Source organism: Lepidochelys kempii, chromosome 5, assembly GCF_965140285.1.
Source record: "Lepidochelys kempii isolate rLepKem1 chromosome 5, rLepKem1.hap1, whole genome shotgun sequence".
Taxonomy (NCBI): Eukaryota; Metazoa; Chordata; order Testudines; family Cheloniidae; genus Lepidochelys; species Lepidochelys kempii.
The window spans coordinates 16,739,802-16,759,952 of NC_136384.1; the positions used below are offsets into that span (position 1 = coordinate 16,739,802).

General features: G+C 46.7%; 1 protein-coding gene across 9 annotated transcripts in view; it reads left to right on the top strand.

The window, feature by feature from the left end:
• MAPK4 (mitogen-activated protein kinase 4) overlaps positions 1-20,151 on the top strand; it is a 158,641-nt gene that overhangs the window by 75,902 nt on the left and 62,588 nt on the right. For 8 of the 9 annotated variants that reach the window (XM_073343538.1, XM_073343535.2, XM_073343545.2 and 5 more), the window contains one exon: positions 8,413-9,928. The exons of the other annotated variant lie outside the window; for it this stretch is intronic. In XM_073343538.1, the coding sequence (XP_073199639.1) occupies positions 9,383-9,928 (546 nt within the window). In that variant the 5' untranslated portion in view covers positions 8,413-9,382. The remainder of the gene's footprint in view (positions 1-8,412; positions 9,929-20,151) is intronic. 9 annotated transcript variants of the gene reach the window in all.

A 20,151-nucleotide genomic window follows, 5' to 3' on the forward strand; every position in this document is an offset into this window, starting at 1 on the left:
CCTTTGGCCAGAGAGGAGTACCTATCTTCACTCCTCTGGTTCCAGCCAGGGACTGACTTGCTAATGCCAAGCAGCTCCTTTTATCTGGGCCAGCAGGGCCCTGATTGGCTGTGGCTAGCTCCTCTAGCCCTTGGAGGACCAGGTCTCTATGGTTTCCAAAATGGCTGCTTTGGAGAGTCCTACCTAGGCAAGCTTGGAGGACCCACCTTCCCTGCTCCTTCTTTTCCCAGCTCACTGCTTCTTGGGGTGGGGTGCAGTAGGACCAAAGGGCCCCAGCAGGGAGCTGCAATGGCTGAATATACCCCATCACAGGCTTCTTTTAATTTACACACAAAAATGGTACTGTCCACACTTCTTGTCAGAGGTTTAATATCAGATGCTGTAGCCTGTCTCATGTAACTGAGGCTTCATTATTTTTTTTAGTGAAGAACATTTGTAAATAGAGCTAAACTGCAATTGCAAAGTAAATCGAGAGAGAGAACACTGTAATGCATTAGCTTTGCTTTGTTAGTATTTGGGCACTCATATAGCCCACAGTGGGTTACTCAGGTGTCTGTGTGATTAGCAAGGTTCTGCTTCATCCCCTCTGTACAGATGGGGAAACTGAGATCCAGTTGTTGACTTTCCCAAGCAAAGCTGTGACAAAACCAGGATTTGGGAAAAATAGTGGAGAAGCTGTGTGTTAAAGCAGTGGCTCTCAATCTTTCCAGACTACTGTACCCCTTTCTGGACTCTGATTTGTCTTGCATAACCCCCAAGTTTCACCTCTGTTAAAAACTACTTGATTACAAAATCATACATAAAAGTACAAATGTGTCATAGCACACTATTACTGAAAATTAGCTTGCTTTCTCATTTTTACTATATAATAAAATCAATTGGAATATAAATATTGTACTTCCATTTCAGTGTATAGTCTAGAGAGCAGTATAAATAAGTCATTGTCTGTATGAAATTTTAGTTTGTACTGATTTTGTTAGTGCTTTTCATGTAGCCTGTTGTAAAACTAGGCAAGTATCTAGGTGAGTTGACATACTGCCTGGAAGACCTCCGCGTACCTTCAGGGGTACACGTACCCCTGGTTGAGAACCACTGCGTCAAAGTGTGTGAGATGGGAGAGCGGATGGAGCAGTTAAACATGCTCTTCTTTTACACTTTGGTCTCTTTGGCATGTAAACTGCACCAATTTAGACTCACTTATGCATCTGTTGAGTGGGAGTCAGGAGGTCTAAGAGAATGTGAGCGGACAGGGAATTTAAATCGGTGTGAGATAGTCTAAGTTGCATCTTCTATAAATTTGGTCTGATATCTATGGGCCTGTTGAGACAAACAGTTAGTGTGCGGCAAACTGGGGTATAAGTCTATAGTGCACTAGTCTGTTGCTCAATATATGTCAATGTGGATCCTGATACCATGCAGTAACAGTTTCTGGTGCACATTGAACTACTCCTGTTTCAAAGTGGGGTAGATCGAAGTCCAGTAAGGGACCTTTAGTGTGTGGCAGCAGGTTTCACATGGAGACTGTATGCACGTCTACACTGCACACTAAGACTGGACTCTAACTCAAGTTTGAGCCAAAGTCCCCCTTCCATCTATATATAATTCAGTCAGACTCAGGTCAGCAAGTGCACAGGACTTGCTATAGGAGCAGGTCAGAGCCCGAGTCCCACTGTGAGTCTGCTCCCAGCCCTGTCATTGTGCAGTGTGGACATAGACCAAGCTGCAGACCCAAGTCAGAAGGTCTTCATTATGCAGCATGGACAAGTTAACAGGGCTGTGAGTACCAGGTCAAGCAATTGTAAATCCAGATTTACAGTGCAGTGTGGACACTCAAGCACAGGCTTGGAAACCTCAAGCCCACAAGCCAGGCTACTGCAGTGTAGGTTTACACCCCAGCTTGCTGCACACGAACTGTTTGTCTAGACGAGCCCTCAGACTCTCTCTTATTCTACGACGACATGGAAATCCCCCTGATCATTACAGTCGGAAAGAGCCCATGGCACATTTGTTTTGCACGACTGACCTGAATTCTGAAGAGCTATTCTAACCAAAAATGTACCTTTACAAAATCGCGTTGCATTTACAGCTCTATTCTCTGTCAGATATTTAATGTTTTTTTTCATAAGCTGAAAACCACACAGACCGTAGCTAGCTGCCACCCCAGCTTGGGAACCAAATCTGCGTTTTCAAGGCCATACGGAAGAGAATGACATCTGCTGTCACTGTGTATGCTGTACCTCAAAGATCTTCTGGGGTCTTGGATGCTTGTAGAATTATACTTTATTAGACTGACAAATGTGTTGGTTTTGCCAGCTGCGGCTGTTGCCACCAGATACTGCACTTCCTCAAACTGCACACTCTCTCTGGTGGGTGTGTGTTATATACACACACCCCACTAGCTGTGCGAAACCTCAACCAAAATTGTTAAATAGAAACAAACAGGTTTGTTCACTGTTCAAGGAAAACTTGGCTTCTCTCTCTTGAGACCTGATCCAGAAAAGATACAGCCCATTTCTGTGAAATTCCCCTGCAGATGACATGAGAGAGAAAATAACAAAATGTCCTTTATTTATTCATTCTCTTTGCTACATGTGAAAGGGGAGTAGATTCACTTTGGCCCGCATCTGTGTGGTGCCTGAAAAGGGAGCCTTCTCCTCTAAGGATGTGCAACTACCCACAGCAAATAGAACAAAATAAATTTTCCATGTAGGTGCTTATGTTATGGAGCCAAACAGCTGTGGTAGCAAACACACAACAAGAATCCCATATGTTTTGCTTGCCTTTAACGCTGTGTATTTAATTACAACAAATAATATACACATGAAATAGAGACAAGGTTCTGGCCGAAGACAGCACAGTGCATTTCAGAAGTGGGCAGGGAATTCTGTTCTAATTTATGCTGTCTTCCTGTGGCCCAGTGCAGGGAGAAACCTGGCCATGTCCCTTCTGCCATAGCCCATACACTAGCTGCAAGGAAAAAAAGTGGAGTAGGAGCCAGTGTGCTGTTGCTATGCCATCTGAACTTTCATAATTGCCATGAAGTATAATGCTATTTTAAATGCCATTCAGGTTGAACATCATATGTGTTTCATATACTGACGGCTTGGTAATAATATGAAAGCACTCCAAACTAAATTTGTTTCTAACATGAAATTGGCTTTCTATCAAGAGAACGGTCTACAAAGATGCTGTAACTATAGCTAGCATTCAAGCCATGTGCACACAAACTAACTTTCTGGTGCCATCTCCAAATTCTTCCCTCCTGCAATCTATACTACTCCCTCCAAGTTCTATGCAGGTTGTCACAGTATGAAGAGTAAACCATTTGAGGTGGATATTTTTTTTAATAGAAGGAAAACAATCTGATGTATATGACACATTTTGATTGCAACCCTTCAGTTCAGATTCTTTAGGGCAGTCTTATTTAAACATGGATTTCAAAAGATGTTAGTGTCTCATTCACTGCTGACTGGTGCTGGGGTTAACAATGTGTATGTAAACTGCTTGTATAAGTAAACTAGCAATAGGTGTTACGTGCAGCCACACAAAATGAGAGTCTGGATAGGGGAAACACTAATTCAAGAGAAGCAGTGGGGTATAATTGTTAGAACAAGGCACTAGGAGTCATGGCTTCTGGGATCTATTCCCAATTCTGCCAATTACTCCTTCTATGGCTTGTGCAAGTCATGTAATGTCTCTGTCTCTCTTTACCAACGTATAAAGTGGAAATAAAACATACCTACCACATGGGAGAGTTGTGTTTATGAATGATTTGATTTGATACTCTGGGATAAAGAGCCCCAGAGAGAGCAAAGTATTACTTTTTGAGGCAGAGAAAGAAGCAAGTATTCCCCATTACCCTCCGCAAAATAGATTTATAAGGGTTGCTACACGAGCTCTGTAAAGATGGACAGACTCAGGAGCAGTGGACGCAAGGAACCAGAGAATGGGCAAGTCCAGGCTTAATTTCAGTTCTGGAATCGGAAATTGGCCTTTTTCAGTTCCCAAAGCCCAAATATAGATCCAGACTTCTAGATTTGAAGCCCTTCCAATCTGGGTGTGTGTGGTAGCAGAATGTTACTATTAAGCGTATCTTCATGAGAGAAACAGTGAAAAGTAAAGCCAACTTTTATCTTCATTTTCCACTCACATATTTGTCACTCACAAAGTTGACAAAGGAATGAAGGAATTCCTTCCATGCTTACCCTTACAGATCAGTACCTAAATACAACTGAACACGTTATTCTTCCATCTCAGACTCTGCCAATCAATGACACATCCCCCCATTTGGAATGACACAAAGCATGAGTCTTACTAAAGATGTTCTCCTCCTCCCTCTGGAACACACCGGCGTATTAGCATTTCTGGAGGAGAAATGAGCTGCAGTGTTAGCTGACTACCCTACTCTTGATGATACTCTTGTTCTCCTTGGTAAAGGTCCCAGCTCCTGTCTGTCTTTATAAATGTTCTAAACCTAATGGTTTGTCTACATGATGGAAGATTTTGGCATCCACCAAAGTGCACAGGCATCTGGCCAACAACCTACCAAGTCTAATATTTAGAATATTTACCACTGGACCTTGAATTCAAAGGGAGTTGCACCTGCTTATGCCAGATTTGAATTTAGCCTCATGTCTTTAAGGTCTGGAGGAAAGCAGCTCAGCCTATAGAAACCATGCTCTCAAACCCTGAAGGAGCAATTTGTTTGGGTAACAGAGGTTCCAGGCTGCGTGGGACTGGTCTTTCACAACAATAGCATGTGGCAGGGCTGGAGTTGTGTGTGCACATCTCGCTGAGCAATTCAGATGTTGAATGTAGCCCTCTTTTTGTTTGCTAAGACTAAGGGTAGGACTACACTGCAATTACAAACCCATGGCTGGCCTGTGACAGCTGACTTGGGCTCATGGGGCTCGGGCTGCAGGGCAGTAGAACTGCAGTGTAGATGTCCAGGCTGCGGGCTTGGGCTGGATCCCAGGCTCTGGAACCTTCCCCCATTGCGGGGTCCCAAAGCCCAGGTTGCAGCTCAAGCCTGGATGTTTACACTGTAGCTTTATAGCCACGCAGCCTTAGCACCGCGAGCCTGAGTCAGCTGACACAGGCCGGCTGCCCATGTTTTATTGCAGTGTAGAACATAACTTCAGAGGTCTCTGGGAAACCCTTAGGTGCTGATAACTCAGTAGCTGTCACTCTCTTCTCCAGCACAAAGTTAAGCTGTCCTGTATGGTTACCTTAGGCGCATCTGTGACCCCACTACCATAGCATCTGAGCATCTCACAGTCATTAATGTATTTATCCTCACTGCACCCCTGTGCCTTACGGAAATCCTGTTATCCTTTCCCATATGGGGAACAGAGGCACAGAAAAATGAAGGGCTAGATTCACAACAGAACTTAGGCACCTACCTGCTACTTTAGGCACCAAAATCAGGCCCCTCTGGGATCCACAAAGCCCCTGCTCAATTGCCTCTGAGTCTATAGGTGCCCAAACTCACTTGGCATCTAAATTTTTGCAGTAAAAATTTCCTGTGTTTCTGTCTCTGAGCGTGTGCACTGCAGCCCCATGCCAAGGGTCCAGACTTCTAAATCTCAGAGGGATGCACAAACCAGGGGAATATAGGTGTTCCTCTGCCTCACTCACCTGTGGGGCCTGAGCCTGCAAGCGTGCTCAGACCTCACCATGTGGATTGGGCCCCATTGGTGAGCTTGAGTGCGATGGGGGGGAAGAGGGGGAAGAGGAGGCGTTCCCTCATACCTGTTAGCCCAGTGGTTAGGGTGCTCACTTGGGACACCCCCAATTCAAGTCCCCCTTCAGGTAAAGGGATTTGAACTGGGATCTGCTACCTCTCAGGTGAGTGCCCTAATCCCTGGGCTGTGGGAAACGCTGCTGTGGGTGCTCTCAGTCCCTCCTGCTGAAGCAGTTCCACTGTGGATAAATAATTGTGAAAAGATCCCTGGAGGAGGGGAGCGGATCCTGGGTCTCCTATGTCTGGGTTCTAACCACCAGGCTACAGAGTCATTCTCGTGCTTGTTTTCTCTCTCGCTCTCTCTCTCTCTGGCCCAGTGGTTCTTTCATTATTAAGCCCACAGTGGAACAGCTTCAGCAACCGATGCTGAGGGAGCCCCCATGAGACTGTCCCATAGCCCAGCAGTTAGTGCGCTCACCTGAGAGGTGGCAGGTCCCTGTACAAATCCCTTAACCCCCTCAGGGGTTTCCCTATCCCAAGTGAGTACCTCAACCCCTTGGGCTAAAAAGTTACAAGGGAGCTGCTGCTGCTCCTCTGCTCCTTGGGCTTCTTGACAAAACGGCCTAGGTGCCTAACCTCAAGGGAGGGTTTACAACTGAGAGTCCCAGGCAGAGGCAAGCGCCTCCCTGCAGCCTGGACTCTAGGCACTTATCTCTGGCAGAGGGGTGGGTCTTATAGGGTTGCCAACTTTCTACTCAGACAAAACCGAACACCCTTGCCCTGCCTCTCCTCTGAGGCCCTGCCCCTGCTCACTTCACCCCTTCCCCCCCTGTTGCTCACTCTCCCCACCCTCACTCGCTCATTTTCACCGGGCTGGCTCAGGAGTGGGGTGCGGGAGGGGGTGAGGGCTCCGACTGGGGGTGTGGGCTCTGGGGTGGGGCCACAGATAAGGGGTTTGGGGTGCTCCAGGCTGGGATCAAGGGGTTTGGAGGCGGGAGGGGGATCAGGGCTGGGGTTGGGGTGTCGGGGGTGGGGTCAGGGGTGCAGGCTCCCGGTGGCGCTTAGCTCAGGCAGCTCCTGGAAACAATGGCATGTCCCCTCTCCAGCTCCTATGCGGAGGCGTGGCCAGGCAGCTTTGCACTCTGCCCTGTCTGCAGGCACTGCCCCCTCAGCTCCCATTGTTGCGGGCCAATGGGAGCTGCAGAGCTGGCATTTGGGGCAGAGGCAGCATGCGGAGCCCCCTGGTTGCCCCTATGCCTAGGAACCAGAGTGGGGACATGCCATTGCTTCTGGGAGCCGCACGGAACCACGGCAGGTAGAGAGACTTTTAATGGCCCAGTCAGTGGCGCTGATCAGAGCCACCAAGGTCTCTTTTTGACCAGGCATTCCGGTTGAAAACCGGACACTTGGCAACCCTAGGGTCTGAGCACACAGCCCTGGGCTTGGCATCACCCACTGGCTCGCTTAGGCGAGGAGCCGCCTGGTGTGCTGCTGGCTTTGTGAATCCCATGCTGAGGTGCCTACCTCTCCCCATGCTCAGGCCCCAAATTCAGGCTTTGTGAATCCCAGTGTTTTTTCTAGGTGCCTAAAAGTTAAGGATGGGGATGCTCAGTGTCACATACCTATGTTTTTTTTGTGAACCTAGTTCTAAGTGACTGGCCCAAGGTCACACAGAGCAGGGACTTTAAGCCAGGTCTCCAAAGCCTTAGGGTAGTGGGTTAAGGGCTGAACCATCCTTTCTGTCTACTGCTGTTAGAGGTACCACCTTTATTTCACATGGATAATGCAGCAGTACCCTGTAAGGCCCGGTCAGGAATCCTGATCCTATTGGGCTGAGCCCTGTTCAAACACGTATAAAGTCAGTCCTCACCTTGAAGAATTTAGTCTAAGAATGGCATAAGGCATGCCTGTTATTTAAGGCTGCTTTATAAAGTTAAACGGTAGTTCGGTTCCATCCTAGAGGAGGCTCCGCTTCAGTGGTGGGTGATGGTATTCCTGTGTATAGTTTGCATGTCAGTTGGTAAAGTTTATAAAGCATGTTAAGGTCCTTCTGAATGAAAGGCGCTACTGAAATGTAAGATCATTATCATAGCTTGTGCTGAGGCAGCTTTTCAATTACCTTGGCTTGTGCAGAGCACGAATGCAAGCCAGGTATTTGTTTCTGTACTGGTGGGAGTACCTCCTCTCCCTCCTCCTCTCCCCCCCCAGTGCAGCATGTACGTACAAAAGAGGGAAAAAACCCCAAAAGACCAGCTTTTAAACAAAAAGAACGTAAATTACAAACTGAAGAAAAACGTGACAAATTCTTTACTCTGGGTTGCTTAGCACCTAATGCCTTGTGCGTGTCATGCACTGTTAATACAGGTTTCTTGCAATTCAGTTAAGCCTGTCTGTGCTGTCTAACTGGAAAGTTGGAGACATAAGTGTTATTAAATCTTAGACGTTTGCATAAAATATTCAAACATTAAAAAAGAAAACCCAGCAAAACACAAAGTATGTATTATTGGCCCTTTATGTTTTCAGTTTAAAAAGAAAGAATTAAGCATTTGAAAAAAGCTGCTAATGATTTGTGCATTTGGAGAGCATAACTAATTAATTTCCTAACGGTCATAACTGATATTTCCCACCTACTGCTTTGCTCATGTTTAACCTTCAAGGAGAAAGAATTTACATAAGAGGCGCATATTTGATGTTCTTATCAAATCAATCAATCTCTTCTTTTTTTCCAGGAGGAGGGCTGAGAACCACTGAGGGATAGCCAGGCAGTATGATGCAGGAAACTCCACTAGCAATAAACGTTACAACCGGCTATAAAGATCAAATGACACTTGGGTTGGTTAACAAAAGATATACAAGGGGAAAGTGTTGGAATATTGAGCATGGAAATTTACTGCGCTGAGCTCAGCTGATGAAAAGCAAGTTTCAGTCAGAAAAGCGGTTTACTTCTGTCAACCCTTCTGCCTATCAAATGGAAAATGGGGCCTGTATATAGAGAGAGAGTGGCAGAAAGAATAACAAAGTCTCGCTGAACTACTGGCTTCAGAGAAAGAAAACTGGCATTCGAATTCACCTCTGGAAAGTGTAGCTCTCCAGTTTGAAGGTTATTTGAGGAATTTGGGGGCTGAAGGTCACGGTTGGAAACTAGCAGGATCCGAAGCAATTCTAGGTTCCCACATTAAATGCTGAAATCTGCTAGTTTCTCTCCGCTGTGAAGCAACACCTGAAGTAAGTGAGAATACAGAGACCTAGGAGAAAGGCTAATTACAACACCAGTTAGCCTATTATTTCAGCAATATATTGTACACTTCAGAGAGAAAAAAGCGAGAGAGGCTGAAGAACTTAACAGAGTGGATGGATCTTGGATCTTTTAATAGCCTCAAGAAAAATAAACTAACTGTGTTTTGATAGGAAGAACTATTTTTTCATTGTTTTTTCTGCATTCCAAATTTCAAAGCTCTTTAGAAAGTATCCTCCCCTCCCCCCATCTGTTTTGAAATATATCATTTTGCTCAGACATCTATTTTCACTGTTTCTACGTATCTGGAAGTCTCTTGTTTTGAAACTATGGGCTCAGAACAAGCAACCCAGAAGGTATCTGTGGGTAATAATGACTTGCTTGATTTCAAGATACATTTGTGAGCTGGAAGTTCTTTGCCTTGCTCAGTTTTTCAAGTGGTAAAGAAAGAACGGAGCCCAACGATGGCAGAGAAGTGCGATTGTATCGCCAGCATGTATGGCTACGATCTGGGTTGCCGCTTTGTTGATTTCAGGCCCCTGGGCGTTGGCGCAAATGGACTGGTTCTGTCTGCAGTTGACAGCAAAAGCTGCCGCAAAGTGGCTGTGAAGAAGATCACCATCAGTGATGCGCGGAGCATGAAGCATGCCTTCCGAGAGATTAAGATCATCCGCCGGCTGGACCACGATAACGTTGTGAAAGTGTATGAGGTGTTGGGACCTAAGGGAGCCGATCTGCAAGGGGAACTTTTCAAGTTTAACACGGTGTACATAGTCCAGGAGTACATGGAGACTGACCTGGCTCGACTGCTGGAGCAAGGAACACTGACTGAGGAACATGCCAAACTCTTCATGTACCAGCTGCTGAGAGGGCTGAAGTACATCCACTCAGCTAATATACTGCACAGAGACCTCAAGCCTGCCAACATTTTCATCAGCACAGAGGACCTGGTGTTGAAGATTGGCGACTTTGGGCTGGCAAGGATTGTAGATCAACATTACTCTCATAAGGTATGTGAAACGAAACCAGTACTCCTTCTGTGTCAATCAGATTGCTGTCCGAGGGAGAGATGGGCTCAAACCAAATCCCCAGAATTGATCAGCCCTTGCAAATTTTGGAAGAGCTCAGCTCTGGAGTCGTGTTCAGTTCTGGGCAGCGGACCTGATTCTGACTTTGCTTTCACTAGTTTTGCATCCACAGAATTCTATAGACTTCATTTGAGTTACTCCTAACTTAACACTGGTCTTAGAGGAGAACCTGCATCTTAGGCCCACTCTCATCCAATCTTCCATTGCTGCTTCTTTAGCCTCTTGGCATCTACATATTTGTGATGGCAAGCAATAGGACCACAGCTCTTCTCCTAAGGGGAAAGCACTTATTGTTCCTATTCTGGGCACCTGTTGCAGCTGCGCAGGATGCCTTCTGTTAGTATTAGGTTCTATTTCTGGGAAGTATTTCTAGGTGTCAGTGCATATAACTTCCTCAACCTCTGGCTCACTGCAGAATCATAGCAATCCGTCTCTAGTGTATCGTTTCTCAAATGCAGTCACCATGGTCGTATGCAGCCATCAGGGGCTTGTTTTTTGCAGCCACAGCCTCCTGGGCAGTGATTTGGGGAGGGGGGTGGGGAAGGGACTGCCTGCTGAATTTTGCTGTTGTAATTAGAGCACCTCAAACTTTTTGAGGTTTCTCCTATGTCAGGTTCTAATTCTGTCTTCCTGTTCCAGGGTGAATGGCTGCTGTAGCTATGCCATGGAACCTTATCTCTCGTGCACTATTTTTAGTGGCTGTTCAACAGAAATTTGAACAGTGATTAGCATGAGCCCAAACTAATTCCCCAGACCTAACTACTCTTGGAGTACTTGAAATCTGGGGATGGATCTGCGTGCTTCAGGCTGCATACCAAGGAGCTGATTCTCCACTCTCTTGTGTTCCGTACCAGCTCATCAGTCAGACTTGAACTTGAGCACTGCAGCACCAAAGCTCACATGAGCTGGAGGAGGTAGCAGCTAGCAGCAGCAGGCTGTTAAATTCTACGTGGCCCAGCTACTTGGGGAATGGCAACTGTAACACACATTTCACAGTCATGTGGAGCTTTCACCTTACGTAGCCCTTCACACCTATGCAAAAGTGTGGCCACATATGACTTTTCAATTCATGCTCACACCCACTTTGCCTAGTGTAAGTGGCAGTGGAGAACCAGGCCTCGGCCTTCTCGTCAGCAGGGTGCATTTACATCACTTTTCATTCTTCAAGGTCAAATCCTGCAGACCTGACTCAAACTGCGCTCCCCTCGGTTTCCTCTGTGTTACTCCTGTCACAGCCCTGTGTTTCCTCTGTGTTACTCCCTGTGGCCTGTCACAGCCCTGCTCTTCTGGTCTGGGCCATCTTGCCGGAACAGACTGTGTATGAGCATCCACTAGGACTTAGCTGAAGCTACCAAACACGTTACTCTAGTGCACTCAACCTAGTCTTTAGAGGCGAAATGGTGATAAGAACTTATGAACGGCCACACTGGGCCAGACCAATGGTCCCTCTAGCCCAGTATCCTGTCTTCTGACAGTGGCTGATGCCAGGTTCTTCAGAGGGAATGAACAGAGCAGGGAATCATCAAGTGATCCATCCTCTGTCGCTCATTTCCAGCTTCTGGCAAACAGAGGCTAACATGTTTTTGCATCCCTGCCCATCCTGGTTAACAGCCATTGATGGACCTATCCTCCATGAACGTATCCAGTTCTTTTTTTAACCCTAGAAAACATACTGCACTTGGTCACTATGCAATGCTCTAGCTCAGTGGTTCTCAACCACGGGCATAAATACCCCTTGGGGCACGCAGAGGTCTTCCAGGGGGTACATCAGCTCAGCCAGGTATTTTCCTAGGTTTACAACAGGCTACATAAAAAGCACTAGCAAAGTCCGTACAAACTAAAAGTTTCATATAGACAATTACTTGTTTATATTATACCCTGAAATGTAAGTAAATATTTATATTCCAATTGATTTATTTTATAATCATATGGTAAAAATGAGAAAATAAGCAATTTTTCAGTAATAGCGTGCTGTGACACTTGTATTTTTATGTCTGCTTTTGTAAGCAAGTGGTTTTTAAGTGAGGTGAAAGTTGGGGATACCCAAGATAAATCAGACTCCTGAAAGGGGTACAGTAGTCTGGGAAGGTTGAGAGCCACTGCTCTAGCTGACCTCATCTGGGATTTTTGTATGTGGAACATGTGTAGAATATATCATAAACTGATGTATCTCACCACTCTGCAATGCAGCCCCTTTTCTGAATCACTGACCAATGCACAGTGCATGTTCTGGTGCTGTTGGTAAACTAGGTCTATTCTCCCTTGATTATCACTACAAAAGGTTCCCCCCCTCCCCAGCTCTCGTTAATAGCTCACTCTTGTTACAGTGTGTGTGGTAACACCCATTGTTTCATGTTCTCTATGTATATAAATCTCCCCACTGTATTTTCCACTGAATGCATCCGATGAAGTGAGCTGTAGCCCACGAAAGCTTATGCTCAGATAAATTTGTTAGTCTCTAAGGTGCCACAAGTCCTCCATTTCTTTATTCTCCCTTAGTTTTTCTTATGTCAAAAACATCCCATCCTTCATTCATCATTATATATTTATATTCAACTAAAGATACATATTTGCCAATCTGTTTGCCCCTTATCACAAAATCAGTCAGATCTTGATTCTTGTTGTATGTATGTTCTGCTCTGGTTAGCCTGCAAGTCCCACCAATTAGTTCCTCTTGCTTGTTTCTGAGACGAGGCATCTAAATAATAAGACTGTGTTCTCTTTAGACTCCAGCCTATTAGGAAACAGAAAATCTGTCATTTAAGGCTTCTATTTAAAGCACTATGTAAACTCCAGAAAACATCACAAATCCAACTGAGTAGATTGTAGTGCATGACTTGCATTTTAAGTGCCCGATTAATGGCATATAACAGTTTAAGATTCTTACATAACTCCCTAAACAGGAGAAGCTGCAGCTATATAAAACACAACACCACCAAGTGTGTGGTCCAGCCGGCATGCTCCTATCTTTTGACTTTGTGCAGCGTGATCCATGTGCACCACTCATTCTGTAATGGTATGATTAGTATGTGTATGTGCACCGCTGCTCTCTACTGGAAGGACTTAGGATGGCTCAGCTGTGTGTCATAGGCCTTATACAACTTATAGCTAATGGAGATTCTTCTTTAGTTCAGTTGGAGCAAAAGGCTCAAAGATCTGTTTGTCACTGTGAAGTTCAGCTGTACTGTGGTATTCAGCACATTAACAAGTATGAAGTCCTAGGTGGCCACAGATTTACAATAGCTAATGCTTACTAGAAAAGTATTTTGCATGGAGTTTAGGGAGAAATACCTTCGTATAGTTAAACCAGGATTAGATTGGAAGCTGTGCTGCTGCAGTATTTTCACAGTCCCTTCATGTTTGCTACTGAAGGGGGTTTTGTTGGGGGGGGGGAGGGTTGGGGGTTTTTTTGTACTGGACTGGACCAGTTCAAACAGCTCACTGTTGAGAGCAGGATAAATGATCAACTTGTCTTAACATAGGAAATTGCAGTGCAATGCTTATGCAAAGGGAATATCCTGTTACTGAGAACTATGCCCATGGTACCTTGTTAAATGGCACTTTGTGCCCTTGCTGTACACTTTTACTGCTCAGCAGGAGCTGATCGTAACTGCCTGATTAATCCAGATGAAAGAGAGAGATGCATAGAATGAGGAATGTGAAATATGTTCTGTGCGGGAGGGGGGAATGCAGGTGATGATTTCCATGGGGTTTTATCTAACCTCCCTTGCCTTCAGCAATGAATAATAAAAGCAAATCCCTCCTGACATTGCATGATGCAAACCTCTGCTTGGGTAAGACAATGAGGAAACAATATGCAGCCTAGGACTTGAAAAAGCCTAAAGTTTAAGGCAGAGCTAGGATTTAATGCATCAAAGAACTGTCACTAGGGAGATTATTTCTTGTACTGTGGAGGATTGTGATTTGCCATAGAATGAAGCCAGTAGTAATGACATGGTTGCTCTTACAGAGTAGATTTTATCTCTAGATTGCACAGTGCTTTACGAAGGAGATCAGTATCATTATCCGCATTTTACAGGTGGGGAAATGGAGACTCAGAGATGGAACTTGACCATAGTCAACCAGCAAACCAGTGGCAGAGCCAGGGACATATTTTCTGAGTCGTTGTCTAATCTCCCTTCACTTGTCCACACTGCCTCCCCCCACATGAAGACAATGTGTCCTGTCTAGTCTGTTCAGCTTATACAGTAATGGCTTCTTATGTCTCTCCCGCCCGGGATAGGTTCTGCCATTTTCATTCCCATTGGGCTGGATTGGCATCTTGCAATTCAGGAAGTAAGTAATGCAAATAAGGGGCATTGTATAGCTGTACTGACCCATGAGCAGGCCTGGGATGGGTTATGACTTCTGATTGAACCCATTGAGTGACACTTCACTCTGTGAGTCATACCATTGAAATCAATGGGGCTACTCATGAAGTCTGCTGTCACTGAACCCAAGGGTAGCAGAATCAGCCTGTCTAAGGTAGCAGAGCGTGAATCATAGAATATCAGGATTGGAAGGGACCTCAGGAGGTCATCTAGTCCAACCCCCTGCTCAAAACAGGACCAAACCCAACTAAATCATCCCAGCCAGGGCTTTGTCAAGCCTGACCTTAAAACCCTCTAAGGAAGGAGATTCCACCACCTCCCTAGGTAACTTATTCCCAGGGGTGAAAGTAAGTCTAGGGATTTACAGGTACGAGGCTGGACTGGGGCCGGTTCTGGCCCCCGGAAGGGGCGGGGCCTCGGTGGAAGGGGCGGGCTGGGGGGGTCAGAGCCAGGGGTAACAGCAGCAGCCAGGGGCTCTGGCAGTGGTTTAAATGGCCCAGGGCGGTAGCGGCGGCTGGAACCCTGGGCCCTTTAAATTGTCCCCAGAGCCCCACCGCCGCTTCTCCAGGGCTCCAGCAGCAGGGCTCCGGGGACGAGGCTCCGGCCGCCACTACCGCCTGGGGCCCTTTAAATCATCCCCGGAGCCTGCCGGAGCCCTGGGAAAGCGGCGGCGGGGCTCCGGGGACGATTTAAAGGGCCCAGGGCTCGGCCGCCGCTACAGCCCCGAGCACTTTAAATCACCGCCCAAGCCCCGCCACTGCTACCCCAGGGCTCTGGCAGCAATTTAAAGGGCAAGGCGCTCCAGCTGTGGCTGGGAGCCGCAGGCCCTTTATATTGCACCTGGGGAAGCCGATCCACCCCGGTACGGCGCACTGGCTCTTGCTGGTATGCCGTACTGGGGCGTACAGGCTTACTTTCACCTCTGCCTATTCCAGTGCTTCACCACCCTCCCAGTGAAAAAGTTTTTCCTAATATCCAACCTAAACCTCCCTCACTGCAACTTGAGACCATTGCTCCTTGTTCTGTCATCTGCTACCATTGAGAACAGTCTAGATCAGGGGTGGGCAAACTTTTTGGCCTGAGGGCCGCATCGGGTTTTGGAAATTGTATGGAGGGCCAGTTAGGGGAGAGGGTCGTGGCCTGGCCCCCACCCCCTATTGCCCCCCCAGGACCTCTGTCCCATCCAACCCCCCATCTCCTTCCTGATGCCCCCCTCAGGACCTCTGCCCCATCCAACCACCCCTTCTCCCTGTCCCCTGACTGCCCCCTGCCGCCCCATCCAACCCCCGCTTCCTTCCTGACTGCCCCCCCCGGGACCCCTGCCCCCATTGAACCCTCTGTTCCCGCCCCGCCCCCTATTCACACCCCCACCCTCTGACCACCACCCCGAATTCCCCTGCCCTCTACCCAACCTCCCCTGCTCCCTGCCCCCTTACCACGCTGTCTGGAGCCAGGCCACACTGCTGCCGCCATCACCACGCAGCCCAGAGCACCGGGTCAGGCCGGGCTCTACAGCTGTGCTGCCCCAGGAGCTCACAGCCCCACCGCCCAGAGCGTGGCACCGGTGGTGAGGTGAGGCTGCGGGGGAAGGGGGATAGTGTGGGAGGGTCTGGGGGCTAGCCTCCCCAGTCAGGAGCTTAGGGGCCAGACAGGAGGGTCCTGTGGGCCGTAGTTTGCCCACCTCTGGTCTAGATCCATCCTCTTTGGAACCCCCTTTCAGGTAGCTGAAAGCAGCTATCAAATCCCCCCTCATTCTTCTCTTCTGGAGACTAAACAATCCCAGTTCCCACAGCCTCTCCTCATAAATCATGTGCTCCAGCCCCCTAATCATTTTTGTTGCCTCCACTGGACTCTTTCCACATCCTTCTTGTAGTGTGGGGCCCAAAACTGGACACAGTACTCCAGATGAGGCCTCACCAATGCCGGATAGAGGAGAATGATCACGTCCCTCGATCTGCTGGCAATGCTCCTGCTTATACAGCCCAAAATGTCGTTAGCCCTCTTGGCGACAAGGGCACACTGTTGACTCATATCCAGCTTCTCGTCCACTGTAACCCCTAAGTCCTTTTCTGCAGAATTGCTGCCTAACCACTCGGTCCCTAGACTTTAGCAGTGCATGGGATTCTTCCATCCTAAGTGCAGGACCCTGCACTCGTCCTTGTTGAACCTCATCAGATTTCTTTTGGCCCAATCCTCATGGCCTCCGGCTTTGTAGACCTTTATCAAAACTCCATCCTTCTGTCATTGAGAAATTAAAAAATATTGCAAAAAATGCAAAGGCTGCTGTTTATACAGGGCCTGTCCGCGCACAATGGGTGAAATCCTGACGTCAGTGGGAGTTTTGCCATTGATTTAAATGGGGCTAGGATTTCACCCCATCTCGCACTCCTGTTGGTTCTGCGGTGGGGGTTTGTCAAGTAATATTTTACACAGAGCTGAGCTAAAAGGGTGGTATCATAGAAACGTAGCTTTGAAAGCCCCCCTCCTCACTCCCCCATGTTAAGGCATGATTAACTATGCCTGTATGATGAATGCTGCTGGCACAAAAGGAAACAGATGAAAAAGGATTCAAGGCAGTAAATGTGGCTGTGGATCAGGATTTGAATTTTAAATACCTTTGGGGTGTTGGGGGAGGTGGGTGTTCAGATCTTGTATTTCAGTTTGGATCCCTCTTTCGAAAGGCCATGGTAATTTCAATCTCTATTAGAAACATATGGTAGAGAAAACACTGCCTTCTCTATGGAGGGTAAAACTGAGAGGGAAAGAAATGTTATTGTCTAACTTCAGAATGTGCCAAAAGGGGGGAGTGATGCCAGACGCTGTACCTTATAAGGGAGAAAGCAGCAAAGATTAGAATGGAGCTCACTGAACATGAGCAACCTGTTTAAAAACCATTATTTTTAATGTACCACCTCTATCTGGATTATACTTATTCCTTCTTACGTAACCAGGAGCAAACCTTTGAGATGCAATTATCTTCTTTCATTGAGGTCAAGGACTGAATAACGTATAAAGCCTCCCACTCCTTAGCACCTTGCATAGTACATTATAATGCAAAACTGTACATTGCATATGGGGAGACTCAGATAACAGCACAAAGGTGAATTGCACAAATCTAGCATTAAAAAGATTTCATGAGAAATCCTGTACTGTAGTGTCTATAGGTTAGTGAGGTAGGAGACTGTCTGTATGAATGGAACCTATCCTCATTGCACTGATTTCTGTTGTACTGTGCTGTACGTACCCAAACTGTCTGTTCTCTTATAACTAGATTAAAGTTGAATGAAACCAGGAGAAGAATCATGGAATAACAGGGTTGGAAGGGACCTCAGGAGGTCATCTAGTCCAACCACCTAGTTCAAATCGGCATGGTCTGTGTGTGATCAACTCTGAAAGGTGGAAGGTCAAATGCCCTTTTTGTTCCAGCAGTAGAGTAGAGTTAGCCACTCATAGTAATAGAATAGAACTGTACGTCCATTAAATATTACTTAGGAGGACAAAGGGCAAGTACTATGCCATGGCCAGCAGGGGCCACACCCAGAAGTCCTTACTCAGAGCAACCTCTTATTTATGTCATTGGGGGTATTGCCTAAGTCAGGACAGTTTAAATGGGAGGCCAGCCAGAGTCTGTCACCTTTACTCCCATTGAGGAAGCGCCTTACTCCACCAGATCGAAAACACTGCCCGGGGCATGAGACTCTAATACATTGTTACAAGGAAGGCAGGTTTGGGGACGAGGAAAGAGTTCAGGAGATGGACTGGGATATTTTAGGCCCTGCTTACCTGGGAAGCTTTACCGGTTATACAGATATATTTATACCCGTTTAACCCCGTGTAGGGACACTCTTCTACCAGAATGTCCACACAGTGGTTAAACTAGTGTAACTATATCTGTTTAAATTCACAGCTTAGCTTAGACCAAGAAAATGTCCCTGTACAGAAAAGGCCTTCGAAGCAGAAATCAAGGGAGGATGCAGCATGGGAGGGGTTTCAAAGCCAAATCTTCCCCTTAGAATCTATACATGGTTCTCGCCATACACTGGCAGAAGGGTTTCAGAGTGGTAGTCGTGTTAGTCTGTATCAGCAAAAAAACAAAACAAAAAAAGCCAAACAAGTAGTACAAGTACAGTACTCCTTGGGGTTTTTTTTACTGGCAGAAAATGTGGTTCACAACTGCCTCTGTAGCACCATCCCCTATCCCTGGAGAGCTCGCTGTGATGTGTTAGATCTGTATACAGGAAGGGGGTGGTCTGGTGGCAGGACTGAAGAGCTGGTAGGAGGAATATACCACACAGACCTTCCTTCCCAGAGGTGAGCCCAATGGCAAGAACCTGAACCTGTATTAACTTTTCTGGGAAAACCTTCTTTGGTTTGAATCTTCCCTGACCTTATAGGATGGAAGGTCCCAAAATGGTGGCAGATGGATAGTCTTTGGGAGCAGGGCTGGTGGTAGGGTACCATTATTGTGGGGGCAAGTGGGTATTTTGTGGTCCCTGGATGTTGCTATTTTAAAAAACAAACAACCTTCCAGGCATTTGGGAGCTAGTCAGAACCCTGGACAATCTTCAAAAAAAGGAGGACTTGTGGCACCTTAGAGTCTAACAAATTTATTTGATCATAAGCTTTCGTGAGCTACAGCTCACTTCATCAGCTGATGAAAGCTTATGCTCAAATAAATTTGTTAGTCTCTAAGGTGCCACAAGTCCTCCTTTTCTTTTTGCGGATACAGACTAACATGGCTGCTACTCTGAAATCTGGACAATCTTGGAGTTTAAGAGTTTAAAAAAGTAAAATTTGGCTATTTTGTCAGTATTTTGCTGTGGTTTATAATTTTGGTCTTTCTGACCAGAATTTGGGTCCCCTTGAAGATTGTTTGGTGGGGCAAATGTCCCGCCGGTGGCACCAGGCCTGCTTGGGAGCAGTGTGAATGTGCAGGAAGGGGAGCCCCAGGGTCCATGCAGGGTGAGCAGTGTCTGACGTGCAGAATGCTGTGTCCTTCAGCTGATCCGAGAGATCTGAGCTCTGATGCCTGTTTGTTTCATCGGGGTGGGGGAACAAAGCTACCCCCCCCCAATGGAATAATCTGGAAAGCTCAATAATGGTTACTTTACAGTTTCCCTTTCCCACTCTGGCAGACCCTGGGTTTGCATGGGAGGAGTGACCCATGTCCAAAAGTGGAACTTTCTCCAAAGCAATTACTGAGTTATATACTGTAGCCTCCTCTGTGCAGCAATAAATTGACAGGCAGCGACAGCATCCCATGAAGTAATCTTTTTAAGGGGCTGAAGTCAATTCCACCCTCAGTTATTAAAACAGCACGTGCTGTATTTTTGCTACAAACATACTTTGATCAGCATGGCAGTGTCTTGGCAGTTAAGCCATCCCACTGGGTAGTAATCCTATATGCTGCTCTCCACTGATGATATCATGTTTTATCTGCTACTGATCACCCATCTTTCAAGGCCCTGCTGTTTTCTGGCAGCCCCTCTCGCTGAGTTTTCTATGGGAAGCTGTAGGAGAGAAGGAGCTGTGTCGTATTCATCTGTGGTGACCGCTTGCTAGATTTCCTCTGGCTCTTGCAGCATCGTCTGCATTAGAGCTGACTGGGAATTTTTCATTGGAACCCCCTCCCCCTTTTTTTTTAAAATACCAATTTGCTGAAACTGAATATTTTCGTGGGTGCTGTTGAACATTTCATTGTGGGAGGATCTCGCAACAGGATGGAATTTTTGGTCAAAACTAGAGTGAGAGAGACAAGCTGGGGGCTTAGAAGAGTTCACATCTTTGCTTCTGCCTGATTTAGAGCACGGGCTC